Source organism: Hippocampus bargibanti, linkage group LG19, assembly GCF_051943395.1.
Source record: "Hippocampus bargibanti isolate YZ-2025 linkage group LG19, ASM5194339v1, whole genome shotgun sequence".
In the NCBI taxonomy this organism is placed as follows: Eukaryota; Metazoa; Chordata; class Actinopteri; order Syngnathiformes; family Syngnathidae; genus Hippocampus; species Hippocampus bargibanti.
Genome location: NC_142752.1, coordinates 629,610 through 645,797, shown reverse-complemented (window position 1 = coordinate 645,797; position 16,188 = coordinate 629,610). Strand labels below are relative to the sequence as shown.

The following is a 16,188-nucleotide window of genomic DNA, read 5'->3' as shown; positions in this document are numbered from 1 at the left end:
AGTCACAGGATAAGTTTTTCTGCGGGTGAGCAGCGGCAGCCACACGCGCCAGCGTTCACTCAACTCGGAAGTAACTCAAATAAATAGAAAGCTAGCTAGCTAGTCAATGGATAGCCAACAAATACCCAGCCAGCGAGATAGTGAATAGATAGCCAACCAGATAGCTAGCTAGCTAGCCAGCCAGAGCTAATATGTTGGCCAGTCTGAAAGTAAAAGCAAGAGAACCACAGGGCATGTTTGAGCAGAGCTTTTACTTTGAAAATCACAGGACAAAAAAACGTTGACAAAAGTCACATGACCCGACGGCCAACCGCAGCGTCACCCGCAGCGCCCGCCGTCGCCGCTCTCCTGCGAGATTTCCGAGTCCAGCGAATAGGCGGAGCTTCCGTTGTCATGAGCGTCCCTGGCCACACCCAGGAGGGCGTCGTCGGCCAAAGCCCCGCCCCCATCGCGGCAGAGGTGGGCGGAGCTGTGGAAGAGCTGGCTATGGCGGTGCAACCTGGGCGGCTTGGCGGTGTGCGCGTACATGTGCTCCTGAAGTTGACTCTTGCGCGAGAAGCGCGCGCCGCACACGGCGCACGCCATCTTGCGCTTGCGCGAGTGGGCGGAGCCCGGGGCGGCGGTCAGTCCCGCCCCCTCGCGGCTCCGACGGAGCTCCGCCGCCAGCTGGGCGGCGAGCGCTTGACTCTGGCGGAGCGCCTCCTCCAGGCGCTGATCGTCCGGATCGTCCGGACCCCCGTCGCCCTCCCGCCCCGCCCCCTCGCCGAAGAGGGTGTGGCTAAACAGGTGCTGGCGCAGCCGCTCGGGCGAAGGGCAGCGGTGGCCGCAGCGGGGGCACGCCAGGGGGGGGGGGCGTGGCCATCTCGGTCGCCCCGTCGTCCGGACGCTCCCGCTTGACGGCGTCCGAGTCGTCCCGCGGCGACGAGGCCCGCCCCTCCGATCGCTCGCCTTCCGAGCCCGCGGCCAGCGAGGGATGCGATTGGCTGCCTTCCCCCCGCCCCCCTGAGCGAATGGCGGCGGCGGCGGGCGCCTCCTTGCCGGCCAGCTGCGACGAAATCTGGATGCCGTAGAGGTTGGACATGCGCGCGGCGTCGGAAGGCGCGCTGGCGTCATGGCCGCCGGCGCCGCCCTTGCGACACAGCTGGTGGGCGTGGAGAAACTTGATGCCGTCCTCCAGGCGGGCGGGTTCCACCGCCTGCTTGGGACACGCCCCCGTGTACATCACGTGCAGCAGGTAGCTGAAGACGTCGGGTTGGATGTCGCTGGGCTGGATCTTGATGCACTCGCTGGACGCCACAAACAAAATGGTCATTCTCAACTGTCAATCAAAACTGACGCTAGCGCAAAAAGCTAAGCGTTGTCGCCTCAACCGTTTGCGTCGCTTCTAATTGACGCATGCGAGCGATGTTGCAAAAATGCTTCAATCGTTTGTGTAGCTTCAAGTTGACACATGCTAACGATGCTAGCGACGTTGCAACAATGCTTCAACCGTTTGTGTAGCTTCAAATTGACACCTGACATCAAAACCCTTCACTAAATCGCCATGGTGGGGTGAGGTTCAATTTGGATCGTTCGTACAACAGACTTAGGCAACATGGGGCTTGGTTATGCTGACGAGGTGATACCAGAGCAAATGGGGCAATCAGGCCAGTTGTAGACGCCCCATACTCGTGCAGGACAATAGAAGTAATCAGTCAAGACAATAGAAGTAATCACTGTAGCCTCAGGGAATAGTCCTCTGCTCCCCCTAACCTGAGAGCAGTGACCTATCAGAGCAGAGGTCTGGCACCGCCACCTCTGGACAGTAGGGATGTATATTTGTATATATGTACATATATATATAGGGCCAGAGCTACCAGCAAAAAAATCGTTTGCTGACGAAGCCTCTCGGATAAGAATCAAAACGCCATCAGTATGATTGTTTCCATTTTTCATAGTTTTTTTTTTTTGAACAATTTTCTTGGCATTTCTGTCGGGCAAAGATTTCAGCGGGAGAACGGTGCGTGCGCGTGCGTTCGCGTGCGTGCGCGTGACCTGCTCTGGTGAATGAAGATCATCTTGAAGTAGTTTGAGAAGGCGGCGAGGACGGCCCGGTGAGCTTTGAAGTAAACGTTGCCGATGGCGACGGTGCAGTCGCACAAGAAGCCGAACTCGCGCTGCACGTTGAGCTGCTGCAGCAGCAGCAGACCGTGATTGTGATTGTGATTGAGATTGAGATTGTGAGCGCGTCGCCGACGCGCACGCCGACGTCGCCTCCATCGCACCGGCGGACACAACGACGCCTTTTGTCAAGACGCCGCGCGTGCACGTCGACGCGCCGGCCAACTAGGAACGATCTGTCGCGCGCGCGCTCTTTCCAACGAGCGTCGATTGATCGATACCCTCAACGCGCCGAACGGATCCGAGCGAGCGACGATGAAGGTGAAGATGAAGATGATTGTTTGTGCGCGAAAGTGCGTCACGTCTCGCGAGAGGACGCCGATCGTCACGTGAGCGCCCCCCCCAGAAACAAAAGAGGGAAATCGAGCACCTTGAAGTGCAATTGAAAATATACTACGTATACACAGAAACAAAATGGACGCCACAGGCACACTGTTTGCACCTGATTCGAATTCTTTCCAAATGATTGGAATTCATCCACACATTGATTATTTTGTTATAATCTCCCTAATCTTTTTTCGGGCCTTTCGGTTTTTGACAACTAAGACTTTGACAGCAATGGTGCTAGGCCCCCTAATGGAGCGTATGTGTAATTACACATTTCATCGAATTAAAGTGCATCTACTCTGGTGTCGCACATTTCATATTCATAAAATGAATAGACATAATCTTTTCAAATCTATTGTGTGTGCTATATATTAATGATAGTCTTTGCCGTGTGTTGTGTTTATTAGTTTACTTTATATTAACTGATTTGTTCAGCGCTTTATGGGAAAGCGCTATAGAAATAAGGGTGTATTGTATTGTTTGCTAGCTACCGAGCTGGCTATCTATTGCCTATCCATTTGTTATCTATTAGCACATGTAGCTGGCTATTTATTAGCTATATGGCTATCTAGCTAGTTAGTGAAGTGACCTTGAGAGTTTTGAAAGGCGCTTAGAAATGAAATGTATTATTATTATTATTATTGTTGTTGTATTGTTTGCTGTCTGTGCATTGCCAGAAGCTGGAACTTTATTTTGAAGGCGCCCCGTTCAACCGGAAGTCTTTTATTTTCTTCCTAGTGAGCAACGAGCAGCTTGTGCGGAAGTTGAAACGAGTGCTAGTTGAAGGAGGACGAATCGCTTCTTCTTCGTTTTGTTCTCTTTTTTTCCCGCCTTCCTTCTTCTTCGGCATCAAACAACTTCTTTTCCCCCCAGCAGAGGAACCGCCCTTTTCCCGCGGAGCCTCCGCCCATCTTTAGCCGACCTCCGAGCTCTTCCGTCGGCCTCGGAACTTGCGGTGAGTCGGTGTTGCGCTGCCCGGAGTGCGGGAGGGGGGGGGGGGCTGCTTTGCGTGTTTTTTTGCGGGGGTTTCGGGTCTGCTTGCGGGAGAGACTCTGCCGTCTGCGTCCGAAGCGGTCGCACGCAAGCTCTTGTTCCTGTTTCCCCTTTCAAAGTTAAAGGTTTTGGAGCAGTTCAAGTGACTTTGTTTGTATTTTTACACCCGCTAGGTGGTGCTTAAGAGACAGTAATTGCTCCAAATATCCTGAATGATAGTAGAGACCGCCCACGCCGACCGTCGTGTATTATTTTTCTCATGCGCTTTTAGTTTGTAGGCGCATACCCTGAAACATCCGGTGTCGTAATGCCTATTAGCTTGTTAGCCTCTCGCTCTCTGTTAGCTAAGCCGTGAGGCACAATATGCCTCCCTTCCTCTCTCCGTCACCCCCAATTCACTTTCCTTCTTGCTTCTTGGAGTCTTTGATCCCCCAAAAAGTACAACAGTGACCACAAAAAGCGATATATTCGGTGGCGCCTCTTGTTTGCGTCAAATCAGAGCTAATAACTTGCTCGGAGTGTTGTTGTTCCGGTTTCCGGAAGTAGAACACATTCATAGTGCGTCAGAAAGTAGCTGCTAGTTTTTTTATGCTACTTTTTAAATACTTGAATACTTTTTCATGATGTAAACAGGACCTTTATTGATTGATTTCATATGTAGGATACAACCAAATAAAGCTATACAGTGTCAAAACAATGGAAGCGGCTCCAGCTATAATTTTTTTGCCTGTTTCGGAAAAGGCTAATTTCCTTGACTCAGACGTGGCGTTTGTTTGACACGCGTGTGGTTGCCCACCCGCAGGGCGATGGCTCGTCCGAGCCACGGCGATCACGTCCTGCGGCAACTGAACAACCAGCGCGAATGGGGCTTCCTGTGCGACTGCCTCATCGCCATCGGCGACATCTACTTCCGGGCCCACAAGGCCGTGCTGGCGGCCTGCAGCTCCTACTTCCGCATGATGTTCATTCGCGACCAGCAGGGGGCGGCGCGCTTGGACCTCAGCGACCTGCAGATCAGCGCCGAGTGCTTCGACCTGATCCTGCAGCTCATGTACCTGGGACGCATCGCGGCGGCGACCTTTGACTTTGATGACCTCAAAGCGTCCATGATCTACCTGCAGATGTACTACATCCCCGATTCGCTGGACGACCTGCGGGAGATCCGCGGCGCGTCCGGTTTGACGCCCGAGTGCTCCACGGCGGCGGCCGCCTGCGGCAAAATGTTGTTTGGCGTTCGGATGTATGAGCGGCAGAGGCAAGAAATCGGCGACGGCGGCAAAAAAGTCAACAGCTGCGCCAGGTACTCGACCAACAATTCTTTTCAAAATGGCGTCTGTCCATTATTATGATTTGAGCGATTATTGCAGTGATAATGAACTTTTCGGCTTATGAACGCTCTCGCTGTGAGTAAATGACACAGGTAAGGCAGACGACAGAGCTTGAAACAAACAAAAAACAAAAGGCAAAAAAAAAAATGTCAAGTGAAAGGTGAGAAAATGGATCGAAAACACAGTGAAATTTGGACTCGTTTCAACTTTATTGATATTGACACGGAGCGCCACAATGAGTGATGTGGCGTTCGCAAACGAGCAGAAATGGTAGTAGTCTTCGTTTGAAGCCGCACGTGATTGGTCAAGATCCGTGGTAGAAATACACCAGCAATCAATTACAGAAACACACAGTGAAATTTGGACTCGTTACAACTTTATTGATAGTTCAAAGGCAGAGTGTAGACTGCAAGGTTAAAATATCCCATCAATCAGGCTCCACAAATAACCCGCCCAATGTACAATTTGAAGAGAAAAGACAAGCAAGGGAACCAGCTAGTTACTCGGAAGTAACGCACACATAATATAATGATGATATGATAATCATACATTTGAGTACAACCCAGAGCTCCTTGGCTTTATTATACAGTTTATTTCTTTAATTAAAATACAATAGCACATTTATTGTACAAAAATATGCTTTATTTTGTGTAGTTTGAAGGCTTGTTTAGTAGAAAATGATGTTTTATGGGGACCTGGGAACGGATCATTCTCATTTTCATGGTTTCCTATGGGAAATTAATATTTGGAATACACCCTTTTGGCCTTACACACACTTTCTGGGAAGCAATTAAGTTGGTAAGCCGAGGTATCACTGTATTCGTTGGGCAGGTACCTGGGCGCGCCGCCCGCGACCGAGGAAGCGGCGGGCGCCGCCGTGGCAGAAGGCGGGCAAGCAGCGGAGCAACCGTGCGACCTGAGGAAGCGAAACGTCGGAAGGAGTTCGGCGTTGAGGGAACGCCCTCGATTCGGCCGCACCTTCACCTGCGACGACTGCGGCTTCGTTTTCAGCTGCGAAAAACTTCTGATGGAGCACATCCTCACCTGCACCAACCGCAAGACCTCGGCGCCCGCCGCAGACCGGACGGCGGCGGCGGCGGCGACGACGACTCCGTTTCGGACAGCGCTGACGAGCGGCGGACGCCCGGCGGCGGCGGCGGCGTGGGGGCGGGATCCGCCATCAAGGCGGAGCCTGAGGAGGTGGGCGTGGCGCCGCGCGCGGTGGACGAGGACCGTGAGACGCCGCCCGGCGTCTCCGGCGTGGAGAAAGCGAGCGAGCGGCGCTTCATGTCGGGAAGCGACTCCTCCGCCGCCTCCCCGGACGTTTTTGCGGCGAAAGAGGAGAGCGTCGACGGCGCCCCCTGCGAGCTGTGCGGGGCGGCGCTGAGCGAAGACGACAAGTCGGCGCACTACCTGTCCAGTCACCTCGGCCACATCTGCGCCTGCGGACGCTGCGGCCAAGTGCTGATTAAGGGGCGGCAGCTGCACGAGCACGCCGAGCGCTGCGGCGAGTCGGACGAGGCGGAGGCGGAGACCTTCCGTCCCGACGGCGAGGGCGACGGCGGCCCCCCGGATCACCGCCGCAAGCATTTCTGCGGCGTCTGCGGCAAAGGCTTCTTCCAGCGCTGCCACCTGCGCGAGCACTCCACGGTGCACACCAAAGACAAGCAGTTCACCTGCCAGACGTGCGGCAAGCGCTTCCTGCGCGAGCGCCAGCTGCGCCTGCACACCGACATGCACCGCGGGGTGGCGCGCTACGTCTGCCCCGTGTGCCGGCAGGGCACCTTCCTCAAGCACGACCACGTGCGCCACATGATCTCGCACCTGGCCGCCGGCGAGGCCATCTGCCAGGTCTGCTTCCAGATCTTTCCGGGAGGCCGGCAGCTGGAGGAGCACATGGACGCGCACCTCTACGTCTGCGGCGTCTGCGGCGATAAGTTCCGCCTGCGCAAGGATATGCGCACGCACTATAACCTCCGGCACACCAAGCGGCTTTAGGTTGGGTTTGCTGTTGCAATATCACAACTTCCAAGATGTACAACCTTTGAAACTCTTTCTCATTTCACATCAAGCATCAACAACCATCACAAATGACTTTATCATACTGTACTGTCTTATACCATAGCACATTTGTTCTACATAAAATATATTGATGATTTCAAGGCTAGCCACGGATGGTTCGAGAACTTTAAGCGTCGTACAGGGATTCATAGTCTTATTCGTCATGGTGAGGCAGCCATTTCTGACCGCCAAAGCTTACAAGGAATCATTCCTCAAGATGGTGGAAGAAGAAGGCTACGTTCCTCATCAAGTGTTTAATGCTGATGCTGATTCCATCCCATCAAGCAATCAACAACCATCACAAAGGTCAATAAAACCACTTTATTATACTGTACAGTTTATTTCTTTAATGACAATACCATAGCACATTTATTATACATAAAATAAGGTATCTTTTGTGTAGTTTTAAGGCTTAGAAAAGTAGAAAATTATGTTATATGGGGACCTGGGAATGGATTACACTCATTTTAATGATTTCCTATGGGAAATTAATGTTTGGAATACACACTTTTTGCCTTACACCTTCTGGAGCCTTTTTGAACAGGTCATGTGACCAGTTTTCGGAACGATGACACTTGCGGATCAAATATCGGTGACCGCTCCGATTAGCTGAAAACCGTCTGCTTCAGAATTGGGAAAAAAAAAACAACTAATGTTTGCAATCAAAGTTCAGGATTGAACCAAGGGATGAAAGATCAATATGTTATTTATTAATTTGGACGAACACGGCGGCGCATTTTGCTGTGCAAGTTCGTTGCGTTTGTACAAATGTTTGCGAGCAAAGTCCCCCGTCGCGAAGGTGAACGACCTTTGCTAGGACGTTAGCTTAAATAGTGGCCATCCGACGAGCAATCGCCGCTCATTTTTTTAGCAATGGCGTCCTCGTGCTTGACCGCGTTGCTCCTTCTGTGCGCCGTCGGGAGCCTTCGAGCTCAGATGTTTTTCGACGAACGAAGCGCCTTGGCGGATCCGGGCGCTAACACCCTTGTGTACCAGTTGTCGGCGCGGGTGGACAAGCTGGAGAAGGACGCGGCCGAAGCAGGTCGGTGAATGAAACGTTCGCTAACGGAGGAAAAATGCCGAGTCTTCTCTTTGCGGTTTGTGTGGCTAGCTAAACCGCCGGTGTCCTTTGCGGCGGCGTTGGTCGCCACGCCGGACTGGACCCACCTGGGCCCCTTCAACACCGACACCACGCTGGTGTTCAAGAACGTCATCACCAACGTGGGGAACGGCTACGACTCCAACACAGGTAGAAAGTAGCCCCGCCCTCTCCACTTAAACCACTGAATGGTACATCGTGCTTACAACAGACTTCTTTGGTCGTTACCACGTAGGCTTAGTCATGCTAATGAGGTCATATCATAGTAATAGATTTCATTTTGAAGCGCCTTTCAAAACTCAATGTCACACTTTACAGTCACAGGATAGGTTATCAAATAGATAGAAAGCAGACTAACCAGCTAACTATTAGCCATCTGGCCAGCTAGCTATTAACTATCTATTAGCTAGCTTTTGATCCATTTGAGTAGCTACTACCTAGCTGGCTGGCTATCTATTGGCTATATGGCTGGCTAGCTAGCTAATTGAGTCAGGAAACATTGGCTATCTATCTAGCTATTTGCTATTAGCTAGCTAGCTTTCTATCTATTCCATCATCTTTGGGAGGCGGAAAAACAAAGTGATCTTGTCCTTCCCCCAACCACTTCTCTCTCCCTTCCCCAGGCATCTTCACGGCTCCTGTTCGGGGTCTCTACTTCATCCTCTTCAACGGCAACGTGGGCAACTCGGGGGCCTTGAACGCGGCCGTGATGAAGAACGGCGTCAACATGTTCGCCATTTACGACACGCAAGGCACGTTCAGCAGCGCCACCAACGGGATGCCGCTGGTACTGGAGGCAGGAGACAAGCTGTGGGTCACTTTGTGGGCCAACAAGAGCATCTTCGACCAGAGTCGACTCAGCACCTTTAGCGGCTACCTCCTCAAAAGCATGTGAAGGTCGCATCGGCTCGCAGAAACGTACACGAATTAAACAAAAATGGCGACGTTTAACGTGTTTTATGTGTGTGTGTGTGCTGTATCAAACCGGAGGCTTACTGGTGACATCGTCAGCAAGCGACATTATAATACTAATAATAATGAATTTAATTTGTAAGCGCCTTTCAAAACTCTCAAGGACACGTTACAGTCACCGGATAAGAACTTTTATTTATTTATTTATTGTGCGGTTCAGTCGCGGCAGCCATTCGCGACAGCGTTCTCTCTACCCGGAAGTAACACAGCAACGGCGTTGTGAAAGGAAGAGGAAATGAAAAATAAGTAGAAAAAGGAAATACAAGAGCTGCCGGAAAGGCAGCCATCGCGGCGCCATCTTGAAAGAAAATAAAAACACAAAAAAGCTAAATAACAAATAATATGACAACACAAAGACACAGAGAAAGTCATTCGTGACAAGAACATTTATTTTGAAGAGTCGAAGAAGGAAGCTCCGTCAACTTGGTTCCGGTTATTTTACCCTTTATTGAGTGTTATTTTCAGGTGTGACGTGCGATTATCAGATTGCGATTTAATGACTCGAGAAGGCGCACGATGAAGGCCACGGGATGATTTGGAGATAAAACATTCAATGTACAAAGAAGTACGTCACAACCGGTGTTTTTGTTGTTCTTCTTCTTTTTGTTTATTTCTTCTTCGTGTTCTTCCACTTCACATTCGTTGCAGAGTGACGTCATTTATTTTCTCTCGTCGGTCGCCCCAAAACAAACCTGCGAAAATAATCATAATAACAAAAATACATTTGATTTCTTAGCGCCTTTCAAAAGTCTCAAGGTCACTTTACACTTTATGGTTCACTTTAGAAGTTTTCTGCGGGTGAGCAGCGGCAGCCACATGCGCTAGCGTTCACTTAACCCGGAAGTAAATACTAGATAGAAGGCTAGCTAGCGAGCTAGTCGATAGCTAAAAACACCCAAAATGAAACGCACCAAATGAGAGTACGGCTGTTGACGTGAGGTTTGTGACACGTTTCTGAGAATGCCATCTTTTGATGAATCCACTTTTGATTGACAGGTGCCTTACTTGTGAATCAGTCATCCAGGTTCTTCTTGCTTCCGCCATCTCTGGTTTTCGCCCTTAGCTTGTTGACTTGCGTCTCTGCCACGTCGGCTCTCTCCTGCGCTTCTTCCAGCTCGTGTTGGAGCTTGCGTGCTTTGGCCAAGTTGCCGTTGGCCGTTTCCTCCGCCTCCTCTGCGGCGCGTTTGTACGATTTCACCTTCACCTGCAGCTTGTCCACCAAATCCTGGAGTCGAGTCACGTTCTTGCGGTCTTCTTCGGTCTGGTAGGTGAGTTCTTTGATGCGGCGTTCGTACTTGCGGACGCCTTTGATTGACTCGGCCCCTCGACGCTGCTCCGCCTCCAGCTCGTTCTCCAGGTCTTTGATGCGAACTTCCAGTTTCTGGAGTTGTTTCTTGCCACCTTTCATGGCAATCTGCTCGGCTTCGTCCAGACGGTGCTGGAGGTCTTTGATGGTCTGCTCCATGTTCTTCTTCATGCGCTCCAGATGGGCGCTGGTGTCCTGCTCCTTCTTCAACTCTTCAGCCATCATGGCCGCGTCGGTGATGGCCTTCTTTGCCTTTTCCTCGGCGTTGCGGTTCTCCTGGATCGCCTCTTCCATTTCGCTTTGCAGGTGGAGGAGGTCCGTTTCGTGCTTCTTCTTCTGGTTGATCAGGCTGGTGTTCTGAGAGTGCAGGAGCTGCATGCGCTCCGTGGAGTCGGTAAGTTCCTGCTCGGCCAGCTTGCGGCTTCTGTCCGTCTGCTCCAGCGCGGCCCTGACCTCTTCTAACTCAGCCTGGATCAAATTGTTTCGACGTTCCAGGACCGCGATGTTCTCCCGCAGGTCATCGTTCCCGCGCTGCACGTCGTCCAGTGTCAACTGGGTGTCCTTCACGAAAACCTGTAGGCTTTTCAGTTGTTTCTGGGCGTCGACGGCTTGCCGGTTCGCTTGGCTGAGCTGGATCTCCATCTCGTTGAGGTCGCCCTCCATCTTCTTTTTCACTCTCAGCGCTTCATTGCGGCTCCTGGTTTCGGACTCCAGAGACGACTGGAGCGAGTCCACCACACGCTGGTAATTCCTCTTGGCCTGCTCCATTTCCTCGTCCTTCTCCGCTATTTTCCGCTCCATGTCCGCCTTTGCTTGGTTGAACTCCAGTTGGGCTCTGAGTATTTTGCTCTCTTCGTGCTCCAGCGAGCCTTCGGCTTCCTCTAGAGCCGCCTGTAACTCCGCCTTTTCTTGCTCTAGCTGTTTCCTCATCTTCTCAAGCTCACACGCACTCCTGCCACCCTCGCCGAGCTGGTCGTTAAGGTCCGAGATCTCCTCCTGAAGGTTCTTGTTCTCTCTCTTCGTGGTTTCCAGGTGATCCAGGCATTCCTCGTAGGCATTTTTCAGTTTGAAGAGTTCGGTGCTGAGAGTTCGGGCCTCCTTCTGGGAGGCTTCCAGCTCACATTGGGACTCCTCAAACTTTTGCTTCCACTCCGCCAGGACTTTGTCAAAAGCGCGTTGTTTTTTATCCAGACCGGCGGAAGCTGCGTTGGACCTCTCCAAGTCCAGCATGAGGTCCTCAATCTCATTTTGGAGTCGGTGCTTCGTCTTCTCGAGCGAGGAACATTTTGCGTTGGCCGCTTCGATGGCCTCCTCAGCCTCCTGCAGTCTCTGAACCAGCTTCTTCTTTGCTTCCTCCAGCTCCTCGGTTTTCTGGATGGCGTCGGTTTCGTACTTGTTCCTCCACGCAGAGACTTCGTTGTTGGTTTTGGACAGGGTCCTCTGCAGCTCAGCCTTGGCTTCCTGCTCCTCTTCAAACTGTTCTCGGAGCAGGTCGCAGTCGTGGCGGGCCGACTGCACGGCGTGTGCCAGTGCGTTCTTCGCCTTGACTTCCTCTTCCAGTTGCCTGCGAAGGTCTTCGACCTGCTGGTTGTATGAATTCTTCCCTCTTGTGAGTTGTGAGATCAAGCAATCCTTTTCCTCCATCTGCCGTCCAAACTCTGCATTCTCAGCGAGGAGCTTGGCCCTCTGGGTGGTCAGGTCGTTGACGGATCGTTGAGCCTCCTCGTATTTGCTCTTGTACTCTGCCGTGGCGTCCTCCATTGTTCGGCACATCTTTTCAACGTTGGACTTGTTCCTGGCCATGCTCTCCATGCTGGAGGAAAAGTCATCCAGCTCGAGCTTCAGCTCATTTTTTTCCTTCTCCAGTTTCTGCTTGACCCGCTGGAGGTTGTCAATTTGCTCCCCGAGTTCGGCCACGCTGTCGGCGTGCTTTTTCCTCAGCGCGGCAGCGGTCGCCTCGTGTTGGAGGGTGGACTCCTCCAGTTCTCGCCGCAGCTTCTGGAATTCGGCGTCTCTCCTCTTGTTTAGCTCCACCTGTGCCGACGAGGCTCCGCCCGCCTCCTCCAGACGTTCGCTGATGTCCTCCAGCTCACGGGAAAGGTCGCAGCGCTGCTTCTCCACCTTGGCCCGTGCCGCCCGCTCGGCATCCAACTCCTCCTCCAGCTCCTCGATCCTGGCCTGGTTTTCCTTCAGCTTCTTCTGGAGCTGTCCCGAAGCGACCTGCTCGTCCTCCAGTCTGGACGTCATCTGGGATGCTTCAAAGTCTTTTTTCTTGAGTTTCTCCTCCAGTTGCTGCTTGTCATTTTCCAAATCCATCAAATTCTCTTGGGCGAGCTTCACGTCCCCCTCGAGCTTCCTCTTGGAGCGCTCCAGGTCCATCCGGACCTTCTTTTCCTGTTCCAAGGAGCCTTCCAAGTCATCCACCTGCTGCTCCAGCTTGACTTTGGATTTAGTCAGGGTGTTGGCTTTGTCCTCCTCACTCTGAAGATCATCCAAGACCTGCTGGTGAGCCTCCTGCAGCGCTTTCTTCTCTTTGGTCAGCTTCAAGATGCTCTCGTCCTGGGACGCCATCTCCTCGCTCAGGTTCCTCACCTTATTCTCTGTGGCGTGTTTCTCTTTCTCAACTTTGGCCAGAGTCAGCTCGAGGTTATCGATATCTTTTTTCAACTCTGAGCACTCATCTTCCAACTTTCGCTTCTTGGCCGTGAGGTCTGCATTCAGTTCTTCTTCATCCTCCAGTCTCTCATTTGCCTCCTTGAGCTTTGCCTCCAGTTGTATCTTGCTCTTGATGAGCTGCTCGCACCGTTCTTCAGCGTCCGTGAGCGTGTCTTGCTCGGACTGAATTTGCAGAGTCAAATCATTCTTCTCCTGGAGGAGAGTCACTATCTTCTCCTCCAGCTCCTTCCGACGTATTTCTGATTTCTCAAGGGCTTCTTTCAACTTGTTGAACTCGTCCTTCATGTTGGCCATCTCCTTCTCGGATTCGGCACTCTTCAGCAAGGGTTTGATCTTAAAGAAGAGTTTCATCCAAGGCCAGTTCTTGACGCTCAGAAAAGAACGGAGGTTCCACTGGATGACCATGAGGGCATCCCTGCGCTCGACTAACTTGGCAAAGCTGGCCCTCATGAGTAGCGCACGGGCGTTGGCCTGGATTCTGGTGATGATTCGCGAGAGCTGTTCATCTCGCATCTCCTCCAAGGTTCCGAGTAGGCCGGCTTTAAAGAAGACTTTGGTGTGGCCAAACCTGTACTGCGTATGGTCAATATCCAGCGAGGAGAGCAGCTTCTCGGCACTCTTCTTGCAGTCCATAAACTGACCCTCGGGGATGGCGGAGGCATTGAGTATGCGGTACCTCTGTTTGAAGTCTCCGTATAGGACGCGGTTTGGAAAGCCCTTCCTGCAAATTCGAATGCCTTCCAGAACCCCGTTGCAACGGAGCTGGTGCATGACCAGACAGTTGTCCATGACTCCGGGAGTCTTGCGCTCGTTTGGAATCAGGCAGCGTACAAAGTGGGGATGGGTCGTCTTCAGGTTATTCATCAGCTTATTGAGGTTCTCCCTGTGAAGGGCCGACACCGTCTGGAAGGACGAGCCCTTCTTCTTGGCTCCTTTGCCGCCTTTGTCGCCACCGTCGGCGCCCGAGTAACTGGAAAATAACAGACTGAGAAGCTTAAGTGAGGACTTCTGGTAGAGTCCGACGACGGTTTCATTGAGGGGATCTTTGTTTTTCACCAGCCAATTTGTAATGTTGTAGTCCACGGTGCCGGCGTAATGGACCAGGGCGAAATGAGCCTCCGCTTTTCCCTTGGCGGCCCGCGGCTTCTCAAACATTTTGTTCTTGCCCAGGTGGTTGTCATAGAGCTTTGACTTGAAGGTCTGGTCGCTGGCTTTGGGGAACATGCATTCTTCCTCCAGAATGGACATGATCCCCAGCGGCTTCTCGATGAGATCGATGCAAGCCTGCAGGTCCATGCCAAAGTCGATGAACTCCCAGTCGATTCCCTCCTTCTTGTATTCTTCTTGCTCCAAGACAAACATGTGGTGGTTGAAAAACTGTTGCAGTTTCTCGTTGGTGAAGTTGATGCACAACTGCTCAAAGGTGTTGAAATCAAAGATCTCAAAGCCGGCTATGTCCAGCACGCCTATGAAGTACTGCCGATGCTGCTTGGTGTCCAGCGACTGGTTGATCCTGACCACCATCCAGTTGAACATCTTCTCGTACACGGACTTGGCCAAGGCACCGATGGCATAGTAGACCTGGTCCACGCTCTGGCCTTTGGTCACAAACTCATTGCCTACCTTGACTCTAGGGTGGCACAAACCTTTGATGAGGTCGGCGGAGTTAAGACCCATCAGGTAAGCGGACTTGTCCGCCGCCTCGGTCCCGTCGGGCTCGGCCTGCTCCTCCCGCTGCTTCTGCTTGAACTTCAGGTTCCCGTAGTGCATGATGGCGCCCGTCAGTTTATAGACGCCCATCTTCTCCTCTGCGGTGAAGCCCAGCACGTCGAAAGCGCTGTCGGTGGCCATCAGCTCCTCCGAGTCGTTGATGGAGGCCACCGTCACTTCTCCCTGGGAGATGTAAGAGTAGTCGTATGGGTTGTTGGTGATCAGCAGCAGGTCCAGCAGTTCTGGCTTCTGATTGGACAGAATCTGGTAGAAGATGTGGTAGTTCCTTTCAGCTTTGAGCTGAAAGGTGACCCGGGACTTCTCCAGCAGGTACGTCTCAATGTCCGCCGACGACAGTTTGCCGCTGTTTCCAAAGTGGATCCTGATGAACTTCCCGAAGCGAGACGAGTTGTCGTTCCTCAGGGTTTTGGCGTTGCCGAAGGCTTCCAGAGCTGGATTAGCTTGGATGATCTGATCCTCCAGCGTCCCCTTACTGGCGTCCTTTTTGGCCGCGCCACCGACCGCGGCGATGCTGGCAAAGTACTGGATAACCCTCTTGGTGTTGACGGTCTTACCAGCTCCGGATTCTCCGGTGATGAGGACCGACTGGTTTTCCCTATCCGTCAGCATGTACTGGTATGCGTTATCGGAGATTGAGAAGATGTGAGGAGGGGCTTCGGTCCTCTTCTTTCCTCTGTAGGCCGCCACCACCTCTGCATCGTAGACGGGAAGCCACTTGTATGGGTTGACGGTGACGCAGAAGAGGCCGGAGTAGGTGTAGATCATCCAGGCGGCGTAACGCTCCTTCAGGTTGAACAGCACCGCCGGCTCATGGAGGAACGTGAACATCGCCATGTCTTCGATCTTGTCAAACTTGGGAGGATTCTGCGGGTGGACGTCGGCCTCCTTTGCGCTCACGGTGGTCCCGTCTTCCTTCTTCACCGTGGCCACGCCGCCCTCTTTGCTCAGGACTTTTCCCTTCATGTACTCCACCTTGTCGTCCGCCACAAAACACTCCGTCTTGATGTCAAACGGTCTGGTCTGAGCTTCCAGACGCTCTTTCTCCGACTTCCTGAGGTACGGAGCCGCCTTGCCAAACTCGCCCATCGCGATGTCGGACATTGTGAATACCAAGATGGAGAAGATGCACTGTGTCGCCGGGAGACGTGGAACCTCTTTTTAAAGGCGCCCGTGATACCAAACAAGGAGACCAGGCAGGAAAAGAGAGAAAAGATGGATGCTAAATGTGTCTGATGAGATGCGGCAAGGTCACGGCGGTGACCTCGGACTGTCAGGACGCCATATTAGGAAGGGCACCATCACGGCTTATCAAGGTGACTTTTCCGCCCTCACGTCGCTTCTTTTAGAACATTATCTGAGGGACACTTTAAAAAGTGCATGCGCGGGGACAGTGTACTGTCTGTGCTAACAATGGAAAGATAATTACTTTGTTATATATTTTTATTACCTTTGTCCTTCTCACACGTTGTTATTATTATTTTTTATATGAAGTCACCAGCAGAGACCAGTCAAAGGTGTTGTGGCCAAAGCCTGTC

General features: G+C 52.3%; 3 protein-coding genes and 1 pseudogene across 4 annotated transcripts; 2 read left to right on the top strand and 2 right to left on the bottom strand.

The window, feature by feature from the left end:
- Window positions 1-108: 108 nt before the first annotated feature.
- zbtb25 (zinc finger and BTB domain containing 25) lies at window positions 109-2,754 on the bottom strand. The gene is given in 4 exon segments (XM_089021607.1): window positions 109-853; window positions 855-1,286; window positions 2,035-2,207; window positions 2,209-2,754. Coding segments are annotated over 4 exon segments (1,191 nt in total). The 5' UTR covers window positions 2,260-2,754; the 3' UTR covers window positions 109-318.
- A 475-nt stretch (window positions 2,755-3,229) lies between these two features.
- Window positions 3,230-7,203, top strand: LOC148883418 (zinc finger and BTB domain-containing protein 1-like). Its single transcript, XM_089021425.1, is given in 4 exon segments — window positions 3,230-3,442; window positions 4,283-4,780; window positions 5,640-5,887; window positions 5,890-7,203. Coding segments are annotated over 3 exon segments (1,659 nt in total). The 5' UTR covers window positions 3,230-3,442; window positions 4,283-4,286; the 3' UTR covers window positions 6,807-7,203.
- A 521-nt stretch (window positions 7,204-7,724) lies between these two features.
- On the top strand, window positions 7,725-8,923 carry LOC148883417 (complement C1q tumor necrosis factor-related protein 3-like). Its single transcript, XM_089021426.1, has 3 exons — window positions 7,725-7,911; window positions 7,981-8,118; window positions 8,592-8,923. The coding sequence occupies exons 1-3, from the start codon at window positions 7,743-7,745 to the stop codon at window positions 8,861-8,863; spliced, it is 579 nt and encodes a 192-aa protein (XP_088877552.1). The 5' UTR covers window positions 7,725-7,742; the 3' UTR covers window positions 8,864-8,923.
- Window positions 8,924-9,063: 140 nt separating this feature from the next.
- Window positions 9,064-16,133, bottom strand: LOC148883416 (myosin-6 pseudogene; annotated as a pseudogene). The gene is made up of 2 exons (XR_016118378.1): window positions 9,946-16,133; window positions 9,064-9,632 (listed from the first exon to the last, which is right to left on the bottom strand). The product of XR_016118378.1 is annotated as a myosin-6 pseudogene (transcript).
- Between the last annotated feature and the right edge of the window lie 55 nt (window positions 16,134-16,188).